The sequence below is a fragment of the Pseudopipra pipra genome, chromosome 4, assembly GCF_036250125.1.
Source record: "Pseudopipra pipra isolate bDixPip1 chromosome 4, bDixPip1.hap1, whole genome shotgun sequence".
NCBI classification, from domain to species: domain Eukaryota; kingdom Metazoa; phylum Chordata; class Aves; order Passeriformes; family Pipridae; genus Pseudopipra; species Pseudopipra pipra.
This window is the reverse complement of record NC_087552.1, coordinates 66,341,242-66,365,545: the sequence shown is the minus strand read 5'-3', so window position 1 is coordinate 66,365,545 and position 24,304 is coordinate 66,341,242. Positions and strand designations below refer to the sequence as shown.

The window sequence follows — 24,304 nt, the reverse complement described above, 5'->3', positions numbered from 1 at the left end:
TGTTTTATCAGGACTCAGCAACAGTTTAAGGTATGCTCTTGTGGAACTATTTGTGAAAATAAGGTAGCCGTGTACTAAAGGCAGATTTTGGTGCTTTTCATGATTAAACTAATGAAGAAGTAGAAAGCAGCACATAGAAAGTCTGTCTCACATGGAAAGCCTGCTTGGATTTGTGTCGCTGTGGTTGTGGGTTACAGTAGTTTTGAGAGTATTGGGAGGACTGCACGGAGGATTGTACATTTTGAGTTTTCTTTAGGTTAGGTTTAGGTAGCAATACTGGTTTGAGAGTATTTTGGTCATGATGAACTGTGAAGTTGGTGAAGATATTTTTGAAACCTCTTTATGTTTTCTAGTGTTTGGTTTTGGTTTCTTGGTTCCCTCCCCTCCCCTAATTAGGCTATGGGTACTGGAATTAGAGTGGCACCATAGCTTTAAAAAAAGTATGAGTTGGAATGCTAATTGTGGAAGGCTTATGGTTATGTAAGGAGATGTGGTGTATGTCAGATGTAGGTTGAAGATTCTTAGAAAAGGAAGATGACAGAATAGCTGAGTATATAATTACATACATGAAAAAAACCTTCTTGGCCACATCTTTGGGGGTTAAACTGGGGGAGTATGAGGCAATAGAATTAGTAAAAATGACAGCAAACCCACCTTTTCAGTGGTTCTTTTACTGAAATAGGGTGTTTGCAGTTTTCTACTAAAAAAGGTACTTCAGTAAAGTAAATTCAGCTCTGGAGGCTGGAAGGAAAGTTTTAAAACTTTTTTTTCTTCTGAAGAAGACGGAAGATAATGCATCTTAATTTTTGGCTTATACTTACCATCTGCTAGAATGTTTTTGGACTAGTGTTTAACTTTTTATTTTCTAGGATCACAAGAGACAAAAAAAAAGAAATAGGGTGAAGTACAATCACGAGGTCTGTTGGCTTACAATGAGTCTTCAACCAGTCAGCCAGTTCTCCACTGAACTCGGACTAGTACGTCTGTGACTAAGACTTGAAGAGGATTTCTAAGTGGGACTGAGATGATGCTTGTTGCTTGCATGTCTGAAGAACTGGGATTAGTAATAAAACTAGGCTGAAAAAGAATAAAGTTATTATGGAACAGCAGATAAAAAAGCACAGTTATGGCTGAATATAGCTTGGAGAGGTGACTATTTTATTTGCAGAGGTAAAGTTTTATGGGTCCCCTGGGAAGATGCATAAAGGGAAAGCATGGATTAATAATGCAAGGATAATGAAGAAAAAGCCCAGGGCTCCACTACAGAAATAGTAATGGTGGGTTGGATTTTTATTTAATTTTGAATTATTCCAAAATAATTCAAATAATGCTGGAGTTACACGGAGAAAGAAGTTACATAGTAGATTGTCACCTGCAGTGATAAATGGAAGGGGGGATTGGAAGATGAAGAAATAAGTAAACATGGCATTGTCAAGCAAGTACCCACCTCTGATTCATTGCACTGAGATAGTGCCAATCTAGGGAATGGTGAACAGGAGCCTGGAGATAACTGTGGCTTTGCAAAAAAACAACTATAAGGTGTCATTTATGCAGGTGACAGATGTGAGCAATAATAGCGAGACTATTCTGATCTCCCAGCTTTCTTTATAGGTTTAGGATAATAATAAACATTTTGGCTAATACAGAATAAAACATAAATGAAGACGGAAGCATTGTTTGCATGGAGGTTACGGATTAGTCATTTACATTTGAGACCTTGGCAAATGTGGGCTAAAGAGGAGATAATGAGCTATACTGGTAGTAAGCATATAGCAAGGATTAACTCTGGAAGGATTGAGTGATAAGGCAAATTCCAAGAAAGAGGCAAAAATTTCTCAAGAAAGAGTCTATATTTCCAGATAGGAGTAGGTTTGAGATCAACAGAGGGCTTCTTTATTTTTACAAAGAAATGCATTTTCCAGATATTGATGGGCAATAGGTTTTCTGTGGTGTCCTCTGTGCTCCTACAGAGGTACCTTTTTAGATCACAAGTCTTTATTGTAATCCTAGTATAAACAAATATGATTAATATCAGCAGCTGCTAATATGAAGCAGCTGCTTAGTCCTTACTCTTGTGATTGAATGCCTGACTTGGCAGCAGTATTAGTTACTGGGTGCTGGTTAATTCAAAGCCATAAGGGTGTTTTTAATCCTATTTTTGATTTATTTGAGACATGACAGTGGTACCAGTTCACTACATTTTATAGAGGGCACATCTTCTCTTGCAATGTGAGGGGACTGACATCTCTTAATCCATACAATCTGTTTTCCTGTATAATTGTCAGTTAGGAAGGTGGTTGAAGGAAAGATGTGGAAGACATGGTACAGCAGCTCACAGGCTTTCAGCTCATCCTTGGATTACTGTATTGTTTGTCTTTCCCATTGCCTGCTTTCTCCTCCCAGCCCACACTGGATGCTTTGGGGGCTCCAGAGACCACCCCACTCATTACTGTCCCTCTACAGTACAACTGCTCATCTGCTGACCATCATTAATTACTATACAGTCTGTTTCTATTCCTGTCCAGAGACTTATTTTGGCTCATACTCTAAACACATAATGACCTAGGGGTATAGGTATAGAATGAAAACTTTCACTATGCATTAGGCACTCAGATACTCTTGGAAATCCTGTAAGGTAGTTTGTGCAATAGGTTGTTTCACTGTTGAAGTAATATAGCACTGGAATTTTTGCTTTTTGCTGCTGGAATTTCTTTTCTCTACCTCTTGACAACCTATTTCCTAAATACATTGCTCCTTTCAGCTTATATACCTACCTATTTGATTGCATTCATGACTCTGTAAATCATAACTATTGTACTAAAATTGAAGATAATCAATAGAAAACTGAAATGGAAGAGACAGTCCTTTCTCTTATCTAGAATATTACTTTTCCAAGCTGTCAGAAAATACTGGTAGAGTTTATAGATTGCTGGACTTAAACTTTTATATTAAAGAATTCAATTTACTCAGAAGGTAGCTTTGTACATTAGCTTTTATAAGAAAAATAAATCTCTTCAATTTTAGCTCTGTTGATTTAAGCATTTGCAAGTTTGAAGGTACAAAGATACTTTGAAGAAGAAATATATTAAAAAATAAGTCTAGTTTCAGTAAATGAAGTATCCCATCCTTATGTTAGAATGTAACTGAAAAAGATACTTTTGTGCTATGTAAATCACTTTGTTACCCCAGTCTTAAATCCATTCTTTTTTTACATGGTAAGTTTCTATTAGATTTAATTCATTACAAAATGATGCCAATTTTTCCACCTTTCTGCCTAGTTTTTGGCTCAGAAAAATTGTTTGTATGTGTTATAATCAGGCTACAGTTTCAGCAGGGATTCATTTCAGTGTTAGAGGTTTTACTGCTATTCAACAAACTGGAAAGTGGCACAATTATTGGAATTACTTGTTATAAATCAATGCAATCCACTGTTGTATGAAATCATGAGCCCAAACAGAAACATTGAAATCTAGGTAAATGTTATAAGTGTATGACTGAATGATACAGAAATATAGCCATACAGATATATAGCTTCCCTTATACTTCACTTGTGGCATATCATCTTTAATTTTCAAACTCTGAAAGCTACAGAGGGTGCTGTTATTCTCACTTTCACAGACAGGAGTTAAAATGTGAAGCAATTTGCTTCAAGCCAGGAACAGTCGAGTCCTGAGGCTGCTGCCTTGCAGTCCTCTGCCCCTAGTCATTGAACTTCATATTCTTATCATTAAAGAGTGAAAAAAATGGCAACTGCTTTCTTCTGTGATGTCTATGCCCACCTGGGCACCTTCCCAGATATTTACAGAGATTTTCAGTGGCAGGGTGTATGTCTGTGTGTCTTGTGTTTCAGTGTGATATTTGATGAAATAAGATGCTTGTAAGAGCAATCTCTATGAATACTGGAGACTCCTTTCTGTCACACATTTATTGCCAGCCCAGACTAGTGGTTAGCTGTGTTTGCAGCTCCCTGAAATCAAAGGCTTTCATGTCTTTCATCTCTGAGGGGATCTCACAGATACCCAGGAAAGGGGGTCAGGGAACTTCTAGGTGAGTCAAGAAAAGACAGACCCTTCTGCAAGCATCTGATGAGTCCGAGCTCACACTGAAAGGAAACTTGAAATTGTCTGTGTAAAGGATGCCTTGAAGAGAAACACATCCTGCAGTGCTGAGGCTGTGTAAGCAATAAACTTATACAGAGGCATAAAATGTCATTGTTCATTGCTTTTCATCTTGAGGAAATGGCATGAAGCTGAGTCAGGGCAGGTTTAGGTTAGATATCAGGAAAAGGTTTTTCATCTGGTGGTTGGTTGAGCACTGGAACAGGCTCCCCAGGGGAAGCAGTCACAGAACCAAGCCTGTCTGAGTTCAAGAAGTGTTTGGACAATGCTCTCAGGCACATGGTATGACTCTTGCGTGTCCTGTGCAGGGCCAGGAGTTGAACTTGATGATCCTGATGGGTCCCTTGCAACTCAGCATGTTCTATGATTCTATGATTTTTAATAAATGAAACAGGTTTAGGTGAAAATATACATTTGTAGATGTATTAGGAAGACTTTGGAGATATATGAGTGCCCTTGTCTTGCAAACCAGTTGCTACCTAGTGAGTGCTGGAGTGCTTTCTCAGACAAGCACAGGTGACACAGAGCTTAGGCTCAAAGCACTCCAGCCTTTGAAGCTTCCAGCTCTGGAGCTTCCTGAGACACTGCAACAGGAGTGGAAATGTACTCCAGGAAAGCTCTGGATGGAGGATATTCTCTTAATTTCACCAATGTTTTGTTTTAGTTTATGATTTTCTAAGAACTCTTCCATTGGAGTAATTGATATTTTAGGCACTGGAGAAGACCACTTGTAAAGGCATTTGTAAGCAGAGAGGAAATGTATGTCCTTTTCCTCTCCCCCCCTCTCCCTTCCTGTCTTCAGCTTATATAGAGCAATAAAAAAAAAAAATTCTAACACTGTATTTAATAAAAGCGTTACAGATTCGTCAGGGAGAAAACAAAGTGTTTCTGAATGAAAGGGTTACTTAAAACTTTGCTGTCCCACAATTAGGACTATCAGGGGAAATATGTATTTTTATTACCAGAATGAAATAGGTTATGTGTATCTGGAAGGAAAATACATTCAAAGCTCAAAAACATTAGGAAAATTGCTGATGAGATGTTCTGAAGAAAAGAAAATCTGAAAGATACATTGTTTTCTGCAGAAAGACTTTCAAAGCAAACTCCTAAAATATTCAGGTATGTAACTATAGAACTTGAAAAAAGATCTGGAGATAAAAAGTTTGTGAAATGTTTTCAGGCAGTTAGCAATTAGAATTGGTTGTATAACTGCTATTTCAGGTTGATGTTAATTTTAAGGTCCGAACCTGCTTTTTATTGAAAAATTAAAAGGCAAAGACTTGGTGTGACATACTGATAAAATATGCCACCCTAACACAATTGGAATGTTTTATGTGAACTGTTGCAATATCTTGGATTTTAAAAATAAAACACGACAGGAAATTATTTCTAGTTTTAAATTTTAATTTTTTTTTTCCCCAAAAGAAACGAGCAATAGTGATAGTGGCATAGGACTGTGGAGTAACTTGAATCTATATTTGCATTAAAACTTTCATAATATGAATGTTTAGGCCATTTCTACTCAACATAGTGATTGGCAGTAGCACAGAGAAGTGAATGAAGAAAAAAAAGCATATTATGTCCTCCATTACTTTCTTAAACATAAGAAAATAAATGTGTTTCAGAGTTATCAGACATTGTGCAACCTATACAGATTTGGGAATGAACAATTCCCAATCAGAGCAACCCATTAAGAACTACTGAAAGCAGATCACCTACACACCATTTCTGACAAAGAGAGAAAAAGAGATTTTTTCAGTGCTGTAACAGCTCAAAAAGAGAATTAGAGGAAAAAGGTCCATATGGCTTCAATAGTTGCAGAGATTTTTTTTGGAAAATTGTTTGTCCTGAATTATAAGTGATAAAATGCATTGGGTTTTGCATATACTTCTCATGGCCTTAGTTATACAATGAAGAACCCATTAATGAGAGCCACTGTGGGTACCAGGGTGTTGCTGCCAACCAGTCAGATAAAGGTTGCTGGAGTGAAGCACAGATCAATGGAAAGCTACTAATGCAACAACTGCACTAACTCAGAAGCTTCTCCACAAGACATGAGATTAAGTCATGTTATGTCTGTGCCCAAAATACTCCTTATAAAACCAAAAAGAAACAAAAAACTGTTTGACAGATATTACTGTTCCTGTCAACAAGTGCAAGATGTAATCTAAACTTCTTAGTTACAGAAGGAGAACGTGAGGAATGGTTTAAAAAGGAGCCAAACTCTTCCAGTTAAAATATTCTGGCAGCTTTAGCAGTGACTGGCAGACCTGATGAAACAGAGATACATTGGATTTTAAGACTGACAGGGATGAGCACAACTTTTAAACACTATCTGCAAGATGTCCAAACCATTGGTATTGCAGAACATGGTCCTGGTTTACACTGAAACAGAATCTCTTGTTTCATCCTCATAAATACAGTCAACTCTAAATTGTTTCTGAATGTAATAAGTAGGGTACAAATAAAAACAGCAGTTTGCACTTCAAATATGAAAGAATTTAGCATACAGCACGATGGTGGTATTTTCATGACACTGTTTCAGGCAAACAAAGCAGCGTAACTTGCAAGTTGCCCAGAAAATACATGGCAGGACTGCCAAGACATGGTTACTATTGCTAGCAATACAAATGATAGCTCACAAATTATTTTCTCTGAGCTCCTAGATTATGCTTGTTAAAATATAAATTTGATTTAATGTTTTATTCATAGTAATTGAAATAAAGGGAATTTGGTTCAGGGTGTGGGTGGGACAAACTGTGGTCTCATCATCTCAAAAGTGTCTGCCAGGCCAAGCTAGAGAGTGAATTTTGCTAGGTGTTTGTGTGCTAACTCGCACTGAAGTTCTTGCACCAAACTTCTTGACTTCCAGCTCCCAAATTTATGCCATATGCTTGCTTGTGGTTTTGGGGTCTGTCACTACACTGATGACTTGGAACAATAATTGACATCAGCAGTTCAGTGCTGCAATTCACCAGTTCAGTGCTGGTTATGGGCCCTGGTTCATGTGTCACCTTATTCTGTCAGAACAAACAGATCCTTGTCAATAGCTGTCTACACTGTGTAGTATGATGGATCATCCTCACAGTGTGTTTTTCAACAGTCAGGCAATATCATGATGTTATATCTTTAAGTATGTCTGTAAGTTTAGAAGAAGATTCCGCCAGTCTTGCAGATGTCAAGGATAAGTCACAGTGACATGGCTGGGATAAGAAACCTTCTGAGGCTTGGTCACAATTAATCCTCTTTGTGCATTAGATGGTTTTCTGTTTCCTTTGGGATACTCTGAGCTGTGTTTTGAGGTGTAGGCTTTCTGCTCAGTGGAGTTATTTGTATACAAATGCATCCCCATATGTTTTTCAGCCTAATGCTGGTATGTGCTGTTGATGGATCTTGGCAGCTGAGTATATAGGTCATAGAATATGTATGTGTTAGACCTATCTGAAGAAATAACCCACATGCAGGTGACAAAGAAATGGCTTTCGAATAAGGAAATTCAACCTACTAGTTAAATTTTTGCAAAATATATATGTTTGCATTATGTAGCTACATGTATGTAATATATACAGGTATGGTATATATATATATGGGTACATATGAGGCCATATACTTTCAAAAATCAAGCCTTTTAATCACTTGCTAGCAGGGCAGGATTGTTTTCAGTACTTTTCAACACATACATCTCTATTTGAGCTGGTTGCCTTAAGCATTTTATATTGTCATCGGAGATGCAGTTAATGTGGACAGGAGTGTATGGGATTCACCGCATCTTAAAAAAGTCACCTCAAACAGGCTGGATCAGTTTGGCACTAAGAATCCCTTTTGTCTTAATTGACTAAAAAGAGAGTCCCCAGCGATGAGCTCAGTTGTGTCTAAAATTAGACCAGAGGAATCCCATCCATATTGCTGACTTTGCTGCAGATTGCTGACTGAAATGTTCCATACATAGTACAGATTTTAAGTCTAATTTTCTGCTGTTCCGTCTCTTGAGTAATTATCTGTGCATGTGTAAAATGAGGTTAACTTACTACTAGTTTTAAACAGAAGTTTTAACTGCTTGGGTTACTTTATCGAAAAATCCTCTTTTGATGCATTCAGTTCCTGTGGAACATCAAAGGCACTTTACAGAACTAGGCCTGCTGGCTCTCATTTAGGACCTCACAGCTGTGAAGTAAGTATTGAACATGCAGTTAGCATTGATTCCTGACCAGTCTCTCTCTCTGCCAGTTCCGAGCCATCGGTGCTACGTTGGCAATGGCACGGAGTACAGAGGTACGGCCAAGACAACCATTTCTGGGCTCAGCTGCTTGCCTTGGAATTCAGACCTGCTTTACCAAGAGCTTCACGTTGACAGCACTGGGAAAGCAGTACAGCTTGGCCTGGGGCCGTTCCCTTACTGCAGGTGAGGAAAGTTCTTGTTTGCTCTCCATTTGTGCAGCAAGACGTGGATGTATTGTGGAAAAAAGAAAGGCCAGGAATCTCAAAGCAGGTGTTTTGACTGTCTCAGAAAATCTAGATTGAATTCAGCAGCCTGACAAGAGGGACTGTACAGAAGACAAGATCTGGTAATAGGCTAAATCAATAGCTGGGTCTACCAAGAGAAGCTCAGGCACAAAATAATGTTGGAAATACCAAGTCCTTTTTTTCTCTGGGGGATGTTTATTTTTTTAAATGAGACCATAGTGCAAAACTTTTGAAATTGTTCGTTAATGACTGTCCAAAAAGAGAAAGCAATGCAGTAGCTAAATTGAAATGGTTAAATTTAATTTCTAATTCTTTGCTTGTGAAAGATGTATCATAAAGGAAAATATTTTCAAAAGAGAAAAATTATTTGAAAATGAAAAATCAAAACACTATATTGAAATAATATTGAGAAGGGATGTCAAATTTATTTCTTGGATTTCTTACAAAGCAAAGATATTGCCAAATAAGATTTCACAGTGTTCCAATTTTGACTGAACCACATACTGGTTCACTATATTTCTGCTGAAATTTTCTTTTGAGCTATACTGAAAATAGCTTGTGCTATATAGGTTTATGTCTTCTCCTCAGTCACCTTATGTTCCCCCTATTTCTGAGGTCTAGATGAGGCCAATTTAGAGAGAACATCTGTCATCCTGGAGATGAGCAAATGCTAAAACTGGCAAACTTTGGATGATTCTCCATAAATTACTGGTTGATGTATAAAGTTTTGTTTGTTAGTTTTCTGTTTGTTTGGTTTTTTCCACAGAAGTTAGACCAGTGTGTCAGGAAAATCAGAATGCACTGTACTTCCTAATTTGTTTGATGATTAAAAGCATGCATGCATGTTGAAATAGCTCTTCTCTATCTAACACAAACTAACAATAAGCAATTTCTACCTCCTCCTTTAAACCCTCTCAAATTGCTTCATGCAAGCACTTCAGTGCTTGATTTATGGTGTCCCAGCACAGCATGGAAATTTATCTGGCACATATTTTATGCTTTGATAAAACCTGAGCCCTTTGATTTACATCATTTATATCCAATATTCACTTTCAGATTTGAAATGCAAAGAACAAAATGGTGTAGGAGCTGATGTGTTCATCTTCTGTAGAGCTGAGAAAAAAGCTTTTCACTTTTTTGTCAGCTTGTTACAATTTCTGGGGATATCTCTGCTGCACTATATAATCCTGCAGATATCTTCTTCAAATAGTCAAATTTAGAAACATTGTTGGCAGAAGATGACTCAACCTGTGTTGCTTCTTCAGTTCTGAGAATTTGAAAGTGCTCTAATCTTTTTCTGAAGAGCAGTCAGATTGAAAAAGAAAAAAATTATTGAAGAACCTTACAATAACAGATAGTGCTTGTGATAAATCCAACTGAAATTAGAATTACTGTTTATCTGGAGCACTAAATTACCTTGTCTATTTTTCTTGGTTTAGTAAAGATCTTTTTGGGTCTTCAAAGTCCCCTTATACTCTTGAAGGAGTAAACTGGGCAAATTTCTGGTAACCTATAAGGCATTGATAAAGATAATCACACTGTACCACAGAAAAATCCTAATGGAATCAAACTAAAACCTGTTTGACACCAAGGTAACAAAGGGCTAAATGGTTTCCTTTACTCCTTCCCCCCCGCCCCCCATTTGAGGAATACAATTTTTTCTTGAGGTAGTTTTTCATTTCCTCAGAGTCTCCAGGGAATGGGAACCTAAGCTCTGCAAATTCATTTTTGATAGCTATTCTTGTTATGGATTTTCTATGAATCTACCTGTGTTGGAATTTCCTCACTTAAAAAATAACCTAAAAAAAGGAATCTCTCCTATGGGATTTAATTCTGAAAATAGCTGAGCTCATATCTGTTAAAGCACTTCAGTGTGGGCTGTAGTTAAACCCTGTGAACATGCTCATGCATCCAAATACTTGTAGGCAAGTTTTATAGGTGTTTAGTCATGTGTCTCTATTTCAGGTCCTAGAGAACCTTAGGCTTGGTTAGCTTTAAGATGAAGAATTCCCCTTGTAGGGGTTAGCAGGTACTTCAGTGCTTTGTCAGATGGCTCAAAACCTGAGAGTACTGTCAGTGCTCTGTATGGGGCAAGAGGAAAAAGCAGAAAACCTCTGGGAAGCTTGGAACAACACTGTGGTTAATGCTTGTAATTCTCTCTCCCCCTGAATTAATTAGAAATCCAGATGGTGATGAGAAGCCATGGTGTTACATCATGAAGAACAACAGTTTGTCTTGGGAGTATTGTGACATTCCAACTTGTGGTATGTAAAGACTTTCTTAAAATCCATGTTATGAATGAATGAAGAAGATTTATTGATACAACAACAAGCTTTCGTGGTATAATTTTGAATGTTCTACTGTACCCAGGAGTGTTTAATATTATACTGTTTGCAGTAAATCAAATGACAACAGACTTCTTTTGCATCTTTTGGAGTTGTGATACAATCTGTGATTTTTGTCCTGAATCAGCAGTGGTGTCATACTACTGTTTTCAGTCACAATAATCCCAACATCCTCGACTTTTCTGCTAGAACATGCAAAGTGTCAGAAATGATTGACGCTTTGGTACAAATTGTCATTGCTCTGGGAATTATGGGCCCAGAGAAGGGAATGGGCCTCTGTGAGCAATGAAAATTCTGTATTCTGAAGACGTATGAGACATAGTATTTAATTCCAAAAACTAAAGATTCTGCTCTTCCCCTCAAATAATATTTACCTGTTAATAACGTCGAAGCCAACCTTTAGAACAGAGTTTTAATTTGAAAAGTTGGTTTATAATGTGTTCCTTTTATTTCTCTTTTATGGTTCTAAAGCATTTGGTAGATGATATTAACACAAATGCCTTGGTCCTTGCTATCTCAATGTCAAAGCTCAGTCCAGAATCAAAAAATGAAGATGTGATGTACCATGTATAATGGGAAGGTTGTATTTGTACTGGTAAATGAAACAGTGTCTGGGAATGTTCATAAATAAATTTAAATTACACTAGTACACATGTAGCCAGTGTTGGGAATAGGCATAGCCTTCTGTCTTGCAAGTCTCCTGAGGAATTGAATAAAATTCAGTTTTATGTGAATGTTTAAGGATAATGTTCAGCCTGGAGAACAGAAGGCTCCAGGAAGACCTTACAGAACCTTTCACTACCTAAAGGGGGCTACAAGAGAGCTGGAGAGGGACTTTTTACAAGGACCTGTAGTGACAGGACAAGGAGTAATGGCTTTAAAATGACAGAGGGTAGATTTAGATTGAATATTAGGAAGAAATTCTTTACTGGAAGGTTAATGTGACACTAGAACAGGTTACCCAAAGAAACTGTGGATGCCCCATCCCTGGAAGTGTCCATGGCCAGGTTGGATGGGGCTTTTAGCAACCTGGTCTAGTGGAATGTGTTGTTGCCCATGGCAGGGAGTTTGGAACAAGATGATCTTGAAGGTCCCTTTCAACTTAAACCATTTTGTGATTCCATAATTTAATGAATCTCTCTTTTAAAAACATCTATAAAAGTTATAGTCCTCAGAAATCACATGGATTTATAGTCTGATGCCATATCCCTTTTTATCTCAGCAAGCAGGGAAAGGAGGCCACCAGTTCCAGACAACGTAGGTACTTACACAGTTACCAGAAGACCATGTGGGAGAAGACATAAAAAAAGAAGTTTTGTGAGACCTAGGATTGTTGGGGGATCTTCATCTCTGCCTGGATCTCATCCCTGGACAGCAGCTATATATATTGGAGGGAGTTTCTGCGGTGGAAGCCTGGTTCAGACTTGTTGGGTTGTGTCAGCAGCACACTGCTTTGCTAACAGGTAAACTGACCCCTTAAAGTGACAGTGGGTCCTCATAACAAACCTGGACTGAAACAAGTAAGAAAGAAGATGAAATTATAAAGGACCAGTGTATCAAAAGGAATTTCTGGCAATTTGAATGCTGTTAATGAGCTAAAGAATAGCTTGGAGTTCTATAATCTCATAATCTAGTTCCTTAAGGAGTCTCAAAGAAGCTAAATGAACTGACTAAAGGAAAAAGGTAGGGTGAAGTAGGACACAGAATGGGAGTTTGCACGTGTAAGAATCTGCAGGGGGATAGAAGTATTTTGCTTCTTCTTATTTACCTGTTCAAATATTTATGGCTATTTTGAGATATAACAGAGGTGACTATGCTCACTGCTGTGTTTTGTTCAAAAAGACTGAAACAGCCAAGCCATGATTTGTTGGAGACAATAAATTACTGTTGGTTGACACAAATATAATGGACTGGGCTTTACAAAAAGTCACAGGGAAGAACTAAACTTTTGAGGCTGATTTTCTTAAGAGATGGGGTTTTTTCTCCTATGGGACACTGGAGAAAATATTCACTATAGTATGTTCTTACTTTATTGTAAATACTTAATTGTCTACAAATGTTGAATACTTTCCCTGATTTCAGTTTCATCACATTGAAGGGAAAAATATTACATCATTTCATACCTATTGTTCCTTTACATAGTAAAGAAGCCAAGAGAAACAGAAACCTTGTGCCAGAATACATACACTGATAGCTTGTAGAGCTAATAATACCACTGTGAATGCTGTACTGAAGCATTTGGAACTTAAGCCACAATGCATTTGTTTTTCAAATGTTGTGAAATAGCTACTAACTTTGGCAGCTATTCAGGACATTTCCACCCACTTCCAGCTGCTAGTTTGGTACATAAAGATTTTCCATAATTACTGCATTGTAATTTGCTCTCTTTTGTTTGTTTAGTACCTCTGGTAGTCACAATTCCAACTGTTTTCCACTAGGCGACAATAGATACCTGTGCAGCTCAATTATTTCTTTGTTTTCCCTTTTCTGCAACCCCTCCTGTTTTATTTCTTTTCCTGAATGAGCCATTTGTAAATCACAGTAGAACCATTTAGTGCTTCTGAAATCTATGTGGACTTCCATTCTGTCTTACAGGCCCAAAATTTGATTTGCAAGGAGGTTGGTTTACTACTGCAACAACACTGAGAAAATCATGGCCTTGCATATTGATCAAAGAACATTCTATTGTCCTCTTGTATTCTTCATACCTCATGTATAAAATAAACATTGCCTTTTCCTTTATTAACCTTAAGCATAGTTCTTGTTGAAGGGTTGCTGCTGGCTCTCTGCATTGCAATGAGCCAAAATCTCTTTCCTCTAAGTCCATGACTGCAGGGAAACTGCAATGTTATAAACTACTCTGCATCCGTGGATGATGTGTGACAGCAGATATTTTCTACAGCTCTGGATAACTAAACATATGAGAGCTGCAATGTTGAAGACACTTGCTAACTAAATTCATTGTAGAATTATGCAGATGCAGATTGAATTGATTTTAAAACGAGTGAAATGTGAATTCTGTTGCTTCGAAGATAGAGAATGTATTGCTTTCCCCAAACACTGATAATTTCCTGATTATTCCCAAATGTCCCTTACTTCCCAAGTGCTGTACTTACTGGTCCTTATCAGTTTTCTGTCCTAGGACACTGTATATGAGAGGACTATGGTATTTTTAAAGTCAAAAACTGAGAGTCAAAAAAGATGATGTGAATTGCAAAAACTGTGTTCTCCTCTGGTTATGGTGTTTGCCATTAGATTCATGTACTGTTGGAACTTTCCTTCACCAGGTTGCTTTTGATTCTGGACAACAGAATAACACAGATCAATCTAATCTCAGAGCAGAAGTGGTGATATATTTTACGTGGAGGCTGCCCAGATGTTCCCGAGTTGCCAATGTGCCAGCACCTTTCAAATCTTGGCCCATGACTGTTAATTTTTCAGGAGACTGGTTTCCCAGAGAAATGAGATATCCACCACTGACTCGTATTTTGATCCCTCATTTCTTTCTCCGTAATTTTTGTACTCATTGGCAAAGTCTGGTTGAAGTTGACTCAGTTAAGTTTCTAGAACAAGAAGTGTTTACAGCTCCCAAAGATGTTTGTTAGCCAGACAGCAGCTGGGCAGCAGTGCCTGTGCTTGCCTTTCCCTTCTGTCAAGAAGTAGAAGCCTTTCATGAGGCTAATCAGGACCCACAAAGCCTGGGTCTCACTGTAACATTAGATATCTTTTTCCTTGCTCCCAGTAGGTAGGAAGCCTGGGAAACAGGTCAAGGTGTTAGGAGCGGGTAAATAATGGATGTGATGGGAGGCTGAGGTTATACCAGTTCATGGGATACATAGGCATTGGAAAATTGGCTGCATTTGTCCTGTCAATCACAGAACTGCTTGTTCTCTCTTTTGTATTACAGCCCCCTAAAATCCACTATTACAGTAGTTCTGGGTCAGCAAATATTTAACAAAACAACTGATGTAACACAGACATTTGAAATAGAGAAATATATCTTGCATCCTGAGTATTCCGTGTTCAACCCTACTGACCATGATATTGGTGAGTATTTTTGTTCCTACAGTTTTATGTTCTGTATACTTAGTTTCAAGTTTAGTTGGTGTGTTAAAAACTGCCTTCCTAGTGAGAAAATCATAGATACTGGGAGAGGCTTTTGATTCCAGAGGTTCTTAGTTCTACCCGAGTTATAGCAGCATCTGAAAGCTAGACAAATTCAGATGAAAAATAAATTGCAAATTTAAAATAATTATGATAATTAGCCTTTGGAGCAATTTACCTAGATGTGTGGCAGATTCATCATCACTTCAAGTCTTTGTGAGATTAGGCATTTTTTCAACTGAACCAGAAACTGTGGGCTTGATGCAGGAATTACTTGGTAAAATTCTATTGTCTGTATTGTATAAAGGATCTGACTAGATGAATATAATAACCTCATCTGCTCTGAAAATCTGTTTTACTAAGAATCATTTTGTACACTGAGATAGGTTTAAAAATTGGCTGTCTTATCAGTCAGAAGTTAAATGCCCTTCTGATTGACCTTATAATATTAGTCAGAATGACAATGGAACAGCAACTCACTCCTTATTTTCTGATCTGCTCTTGTGAAAGGTGGCACATCACCCCAGAGTATCAAGCTGTGTGAGCACTTTGTCTATGAGACTTTAATAGCTTGACATTAGGAATATTTTAGGTCAGGCATGGACTGGCTCTTTTGCACCCAGATGGCGAATATTTTCTGAATACAAAAAGCATTCAGATTCTGTGTTGGTGGGAGCTCTGTCACAGTGTAGCAGATGAACTAGATTTGAGGCATTACTCTGCTCTGAAATATCCTGGTGTAAACCATTTCATATGTAAACCACCTCATAGCCTCTGAAATTTGGCATGCCTCACAAGTTTGCAATGTCCAAATTGAGGGAGAGCTGAATGTGGAGTGCCTAAGACGAGCCCAACTGCAAAAACAAACAAGAGGCAGAAACTGGGGTGAAAGATGTGGGGTTGTGTTCTGTCCAGTCAGTGATTTCTACTGATGCAGCAGAAGAGTTGTTTCCTGCTGAACACTTTTCTAAGGGAAACAAACTACCACACGAGTGTTTGCTAGGAACTTTGGGAGATTCAGAAACAGGCAGAGTTGGTGTGGAAGAGCAGGAAGGTGAGGACAAACAAGCTGCTGAGTATCGGAGCAAGGTTTGTGTGGGCTTCTCAACCTGTGAGATACTCTTCCACCAAGGCCAACAATTGTAATTGGTAGAGAAATAAGACTATCCAGTGGGATCACTTGCTTTCCATAGATGTGCTCACAAAACCTTGAGCTTCCAAAAAGTGTGATGGGAAGGTTTAATAGGTGTGTCAACATTACCTCAGCTCTGTTCTCTTAGAGTGGTGTGGCCAAACCAACATGCTGCCCTTGTTCCACCAAATACAAAGCTCCCTATGCTGCTCCATCTCCAAAGAGATTTGCTACAGGGGAATCTGCTACAGGGTTTTAAAATCTTTCAGTATCAATCTCATGATGCTGCACAGCTTCATGTTTACACTGTTTTCAGCCCCTTGAGGGGTTAATAAGGGTTTTTTGGAAGCTTGGTTTTGAAATATGCTGGGGTTTTATTCCTTTATTTTCAAGATATTGAATTTTGCTGAACTCAGTGATAACAGAGCATAAAATACACCTCTTGATGTAATTAATTTTTTAAATGGAATTGGAATTAGGCCAGTGGCCAGTCTTTCAGAAGCAGTGAGTACTTGCACATCCCACTTATTTCAGCTGAAAGTTGGGGATATGTCACTGTTATTTAACTATAAGGTGGGAGGATACACATGTATTTTCTACCTTCCCCTTTCTCTACAAAGGCAGCGAAGCAAAATGTGCTCAGTGAGCACAGCATAAAATAAATATTCCCAAAAGGGGAGTAGCTGAATGTTTCAGCCTTCAATTTGCTGTGAAATCAGGTGCTGTTGAGATGAGTCTGTCTGTCTTTGATTGAAATATCTTAATTAAGAGAGGCTTAGGGGATAATTAAATTTGTATCTGAGACCCATTGCTGCCAATCCCATTAGAGAAAGGGAACAGTCACTTTCTTCCTCCTGTATTTTCTGTTCTGCAGCTTTGATTAAGCTGAAGAAGAATGGCACCCGTTGTGCTGTCAAATCCCAGTTTGTTCAGCCCATCTGCTTGCCGGAAAGTAACACTGTTTTCCCTGACCAGTTGAAATGTCAGATTTCTGGATGGGGACACAAGCATGAGAGTGAGTAAAATGAGAGCTGGTGTCTGTAGAAAAAAGAAGATGATAAAAACATAATGCTCAAGTATATGTTATACAACTGAGACTTTGGTAAAATATTTTGCAAGGGACTTCTGGTGAGATTCTTTTTACCTGCCTTTAGATGTTTACAACACTTACATCTGAAATAGTCATCCTGAACTTCCGTTATAGTCCTTAGAATTTGGAGTATAGTTCCCTTGACCAAATGTTTGCACTGATTTTATGATGAGATGAGCTATGAGCCAACTAGATCTATGTTGCCTGGGAGGGGAGCAGGTAGCTGCTTGTAGGTGCCAACCACCTGGCACCTTAGTCAAGTGAATCCTACCCCTGGTTTCTCCAGGTAGGTATCAAGGACTGCAAACCAAACACAATCAATTTACTAGTCTGTGATGGAGGGGATTTTTAACTTCACCATCAAGAAACTTTGGAAACAACTACTGGAGAGGGATAGATGGACTTTGGGCTAAGAAGTGCATACATCCAGCTTGAGAAAGGTGGAAAAATCCATCCTATCGTTTTAGATGGGGAATTTCAGGATTATGAGGCTTAATCATACTGCTTTGATGCAGAGACATATGTAGATAGATGAGAAGGCCTAAGGGGTTGGCTGCCTCATTTTGGTAAGAGATGTAGTATGAGAAATGTTGTCCTGGTCTAAATGTGTACTCTAAAGGCTAAAAGAAGTAATGGAGCCTTCGATAAATGGATGATTTATTACCACATCTGGAAAGGGGAGAGGACAGCTGTGCCAGGGGACTGAGTCTCTGGGAAATGAGAGAATCCGAAGTGGATTAATGTCTGGACATGGCATAGAGTCTGACTGGAGGATCAGAAAGATCACTATAAAGATTATTTCTTTTAAAGATATCCACAACATGATTACTGAGAGGTGTTGTGTGCTTATATGTTGTATTGTGCCTTGTGTTTTCATGTTATTGACATTCTACAAAACTGAGTTTCTTTTCCTCCCTATGATTTTTTTAAAGATATAACTGGTTATTCAGATGTCCTGCAAGAATCACTGGTTCCACTTATTCCTGAGGAGAAGTGCAGAAGTCCTGAAATTTATGGAACAGAACTCACTGAAAATATGTTCTGTGCTGGCTATTTTGATAGCAAATCTGATGCTTGTCAGGTAACGCTGGGAGTCATCTCTAGGCAGAAGACAGAAATGTATATTATGGCCAGAAATGTTGCAGTGTTACAATTGATACTTTTGATATTACGGTATTCCTAAAGCAAAGAAATGCTCCCAAAGAAAAGAACCTTATGTGGCTGCACTCTTTGCTTCCACCTTTATTTTTTAACCTGTTCCATGTCAACTAAGAAGAGCTACAGGGTTATATTACTCCTACCTTCACAAAAGGCAGTGGCAATGCACTGGATGTGTTGCTTTAGCTCCTGGGTGAGCCTGCATGTGGTGGCAATGGTTTGCTGGCCAGCTGGCAGGGACGTGCTGGCAGGACAACTGGCAGGGATGTGCTGGCAGGACAACCGGCAGGAACCCGTGTGGGGCCAACTCCCTGAGCTGCTGCCTCTTGCCTGAGGGGAAATAAGGACACCGGGGTAGGAGGTGAGAAGCAGTCTTGAAGTTTAGAGAAGGAAAGAGTTGAGGTTTCTACAGTGGATGGAATTGAACGGTGTAGAACATCAGTCAATTGGAAACTGTGTTATGCAACCTCAGTCCTTCAAGGAACGATCACATAACTGCGTGCTCTTGCTGCTCTGAACAAGGATGCAGAATTGTTGTGGTGAGAGATGAAACTTTTTAAAATGAAGGATCAGATATTATTCCTTACATAAAACTTCAGATTTTATATTCAGTTCATTTTGAAGGAGGAGGGTTATGCTGTATTAGCATAAATTTGTGAAAAGGCAACACACAGCTAATGGCTGGCAGTGAGATTAAGTGCAGCAAAGAATATCATGCATAATGTATGCTGGAAGCCCTATAGCCCCATACATATGTCATAAACTTATCCAAAGAAAGGTGTCAAGAGTGAAATGGCAGCAGCCAGCAGTGGCTCAAGATTTCCAGGCTGAATACTGATGGTAGTTACTGTCTGCAAGTGTTCATACTATAGCCTGGACACTACCCTGCTTGCTCAGCTTTCCTCGCCTTACCCAGGAAGTGCAAACACAAGAGGCAGGATCACAGCTGATTCTCTCTCCCTGTCCTGGAAAAACAGAGATCAGGAATGAGAGGGAGAAAGAAGAAAAAAGAGGGAAGGAGAAAGGAGCTGCACAAAGATGGGTCATCTGGAGAGAATTGCAAAGTCTGAGAAGGAGCAATTTAGAGTCACAGATGTTGCTGAAGAACAGTGCTCATGACATGAAATCATTAGTAGTGAATCAGTAATTATCTTTTTCCCTGTTGTCAGACTTGTAGTGTGGTCTGAGGAGAAATAGTGTAGACTCTTAACGTCACAACAGATGTAGCTGACCTCCAGGCTTTCTCAATGTACACTTAAGGTATTAACCTGTAAACCATGTATTTCGTATAAAAATATTTCAAGACCAAGAAATGCCAAGCAGATATTGTGTTTTGTTTGATTATTTTTTAAAGATTTTCTTGGAAAATTTTTTTTGATCAGTGCACTGATACCAAAATTGCAATCAATGAGATTAATTGTGGAAAATAAGCAAAATTCTGAGAAGTAAATTGATCTCAGGTGCAAGAGTTCATTTGACGTCCATCATTTATCACAGAAATCTCCTAGTATAAAGGCAACACAATTTTCCTATGTATTTTGCACTCAAGGAATTTTCTTTGGAAATAGGAAAAAAAAAATATATTTCTCCTTCGTCTCAAATAAGAGTGGTGGCTCTTTCACCAGTACCATTTAATGGTACACATTTTTCATTTCTAACATTTTAATTCCTGTAGAAAGTCTGTCTAAGAGTAGTAATAATAATAACAACAATAAAAACCCATGTCCTGAATGTTTGCAAGCTTTAAAATAAGTAAAAGTGTTCCAAATTGATCCTTGCTATAGTGTAGTTTGGGCTGATTTTTGGTTTATGGTTTTAGTGACAAGGTAAATGCTCAGTAGCATCAAATTCAACAGATGCCAAAACCCCATATGCCACATAAAATTACAGCATCCCACAGTCACATGGAAAAGTGTGTCTATATGCAACACCTTTCTTTGAAAACTATCATGTTCTCTGACAGTTACAGTAAACTGCATCGAGAAACTCTCCAAATGGACCCACGTAACCCATCCATACAGTGCTGATATTACAGCATAGTGCCAATCCCTAAAGACTTGCTTACCCTCATTGAAAGTGATCTCAATCAACTGTGCTTTTCATGAGGTGTCTGAATCTAAAAGAATTTGCTACTTTTAAAAAAAATCTGATACTTTTGTTCAATGTGTACTTAAAAAAATCCACCATTATATTAGACATGAGTATGGCTAAACAAGCTTTCTATAACAAAACTTCAGTACACTGATGCTTCCATTTTTTTTTTAAAGTTTAAATCTCACATGCAAACATTCCTAATTTAGGACTTTCCCAAACTGATCTTTTTCTGACTGCTTTCTATCAAATTAGATAATCTTTGTTTACTTTTAATACAGGGAGATTCTGGTGGACCTCTGGCCTGTGAGGAAAATGAAATCTCTTACCTCTATGGAATTATCAGCTGGGGAGATGGCTGTGGCAGAGTCAACAAACCTGGAGTATATACACGAGTGACAAACTATGTAAACTGGATTAATGAGAAAATAGCCCCCCGAAAAACTAGTTGAACAGTTAAATATGTTAGCATTTGAAGCAGGGTTCAGGAGTCTTCTGGTTTCGTTAAAGTGGCATAAGTATTTTATTACAAGCTGGTATGCAAACTGTCATGGTAATTCATAGCAATTCCAAGCCAGATCACCAAAAGTAGGCCTGATCAATCTGATGTCAGCAGCCTTGATCTAGAATTCTGGGACTGTGGGTTGCTCAACATACATGACTGTCTTTATTTGTCTTAATAAAAAAAAACCCCAAACATGTTGAGACGGTGCACAAAAATCTACAACTCTCTGTCTGCCTGGTGGATTACATAAAAAGTGATTTGATGTGTTTATGTGGTTTCTGGTCATCCCCCAAACCAACCCATAACAACACTGTACTTGTATTCTCAGATAAGATAGAGAAATAAACAGGAGGAGCACCAAAAATGAAATTCCCTCTCCCTCTTGAAGTTCAGGTCAAGAGACACCAATAGAATAATGTAGGTAAAGCTGCTCTTCAGCTAACTACAACAAACCAGTTCTGGGGAAAAAAACCAGAGGGTTTAGTTTTTGTTTCAACCAAACATGTAAGCATATTTTTGTGTTAACATATTACTATGTTCCACTGATGTAAAATCGAGAATGTGCCTCAGAGCTCTGCTGAATCTGGTGTGCAATTTTTCAGCTCCCCTCCTGGGAGCTCAACGTTTCTTGCTGAAAAGTGTTGGAAGTTGGAGCACCTGATTTAGGCCGATACAGCCAGGACATTTTTCAGACTGTGATCTGCTCCTTGTCCTGAAGGTAGCAATGGAAATACTTTACCTTGATGATAAATCCCTAAGCGTTTCTTAAATTTGACAGTGAAGATGTCTTAGATTTTGTACTAACAAGTTGTTCAACTGTTTAGATAATTCAAAAAGGAGGTTTTTCTTAATAGATTTTTCAACTGGATGGCTGGGGGAGCAGCTTGAAATTTTCCTTGGGGATTTGATGGTATCATAAATCACAGGCCTTGCTGTCATGGTCTGTGGAATTGTTATGGGAACAATCAAAGAAATTATTAAAATATATACCTGTTTACAGGCCATGGACTCAGCTGTGTTAGCAAAAAAAGAAAATTATTCAGTGACAACAACAACAACAACAAAGAAAATTCCAGCTGCCTTTTTTTTTTTTTTTTTTTTTTTTAATACATGGAACCTTTAGCCATGTCAGCTCTGTCCATTTGAAGTGTTGATGTGAAATGTATTTCTCCCCTGGTAGTGAACACTTATAAACTCTCTTAAGTGTTTCAAGCAAGGTTGTGCTTTAAGATACGGAATTTTAAAGTGGTGCCTAGATACTCAGACACGTGTTTTGTTTTATGGTGCTGGCACTGTCCTCATGGGTTTCTTAGCAGTGGTGAATAATATCTGCAGTTAAAAGAAACTTTGTAAGGAAAAATAACCAAACCCTGAATTTGTGTAAGTACAAATATGTAACAATGCTAATCTAGAAGAATGATGTAAACTGTTTAATAAAAACATTTACCCTCTGTTTCTGGGACTTAGTCTGTTATGTATAAAGTTATAGGAAAATCTTTGAATCCCTCTGTAGGTTGTTCTATAGGTTGAGAGCTGATAGAAACATGAAATAACACTTTGTGCTGGAAGGCATCTGCAAGTTGGGCACAAGGACCATTTTCAGCTGGTGGTGCTCCCAGTTTTATGCAAGTGCCACACAAATTTCCAGCAGACAGATGTAAGTGCTTGGCTGTGTTTTTCAGCTATGAATACTGTGAATCCTAAGATCAAAGTCTTTAGTTTGTTTTTCTGAAGCACTGAACACTAGCTTGAAAAACTGAGATCCACCTCTGGGGTCTTGATTCCAAAACAAGCTGAAGACTCTTGTTGTCTGGCTTTGCCTTCCTGGCCATTTGCAGTATGAGTCTGGCTCGCTTAACTCCCTGAAATGAATGTGACCATGTAACAAGACTAACTGTACCTGCTGCTGAAAGACAAGTACTAAATCAGCATGAAGGAATTATTTACTCTTCTTTGGGAGGGATTCATCAGGAACAGGTTTCCATTCAAAGCTGAAGCCATTCAGAATATCTGTGTCTGTTCTGTGACTTCAGTTTCAGTTTGAAATTAATATCCATCCACACTGTGCATACCTATGATCTTCTGGTTTTGTGTTATATGTGTTCTCTCTCTGTTCTTCTGTGCTGGTGTTGCGCATTAAAGAAAGTGGCTGTTTGATTGGAAAGGTGTTAGACTTGTGTTTCTTGCAATTTGTGTAGAGCTTTTTAGCTGTCCTGTTTTCAAAATCCATGCTGCTTGTATCACTACACAGCAACACCAATACAAACAATAACACCTTTTTAAAAAAGTATGTTGAATGGTCTGTTTTCTGCCCTCAAAAGTCTAAATAGCAAATCTCCAAATGATACTGTAATACTTTGAATGCATTAAAATCAATTTTTGACTTTCAAAGCAGCCTGTTTGTCCACTGCTACTGCATTGACTTTGTGGAACTAAATTAAAAACATTTAATTTAGCATCGGCTGTATGGTGACTAGCACTGTATCAAATGCACAGACCCACAGCAGGAGTGAAAAGGAAATGACCAGGATAAGTGAGATGTCCTTGCCTGACCTCTCACACCCCTGACATCAGTCACATTCCTGTGGGGCACTCCAGCACCTTCTGCCTTCTGTCTTTCTGTTGAGCATTACCCCATGGAAACTCATCTTCCATAGTTTTCACCTCCTTGAAGTGATTATCACTTTGGTTAAAATGAAAGTCCAACTTAGATGCACCAGTGAAATTTTATCTGATATTTTCCCTAACTTTATATTGAAATTGAATTGGAATGCAAAGCCAGTGGAACAAACACTTTTCTAATTCATTACAAAACACACTTAAAGATGGTTTTATTAAATTGTGTGTTATTCCATGCAAACTGATCGATTAAAAGGAAAGAAATAAATGCAAACATCTAAAAACCCCTTCTGTTATGCTATTGAAAGAAAAATGTGCTGTGGTGCTGTTCAAAAAAGCTGAAGAACTAATTACCATCAAATAAGATGCAGCAGGAGTATTTTTGGAATAATGGACTCTAATTAGTCCATTACTCGTGGAAGTAAATCTGAGGACATCATTAACACATCTTATTCCATTAATTGTAGCTGCTGTGGGCTTGGCATAAGCGTGTTGTTATCTCGTGACAGTTGCATTGCAAAGAAGAAAAAAAAAAAGAGAAGATTATTTTTATCTGGGCTACTTGGCTGCATGTCTTCTGGGAGCCAAGGAGAGCTGTAATTACACTTTTGAAAAGTGAGAATTGGGCGTTATAAGGAAGGTGCGGTAAGGGGGTGCTTCTGCCGGCCCCGCTCCGCA

General features: G+C 38.3%; 1 protein-coding gene across 1 annotated transcript in view; it reads left to right on the top strand.

Moving 5' to 3' along the window:
• The window catches only part of HGFAC (HGF activator), a 43,957-nt gene extending 20,786 nt beyond the window's left edge, over positions 1-23,171 (top strand). The window contains exons 8-14 of the mRNA XM_064653347.1: positions 8,346-8,520; positions 10,761-10,846; positions 12,150-12,390; positions 14,835-14,974; positions 17,038-17,178; positions 18,186-18,334; positions 20,784-23,171. Coding sequence (XP_064509417.1) covers positions 8,346-8,520; positions 10,761-10,846; positions 12,150-12,390; positions 14,835-14,974; positions 17,038-17,178; positions 18,186-18,334; positions 20,784-20,954 — 1,103 coding nt within the window. The 3' untranslated portion in view covers positions 20,955-23,171. The remainder of the gene's footprint in view (positions 1-8,345; positions 8,521-10,760; positions 10,847-12,149; positions 12,391-14,834; positions 14,975-17,037; positions 17,179-18,185; positions 18,335-20,783) is intronic.
• Positions 23,172-24,304: the final 1,133 nt, after the last annotated feature.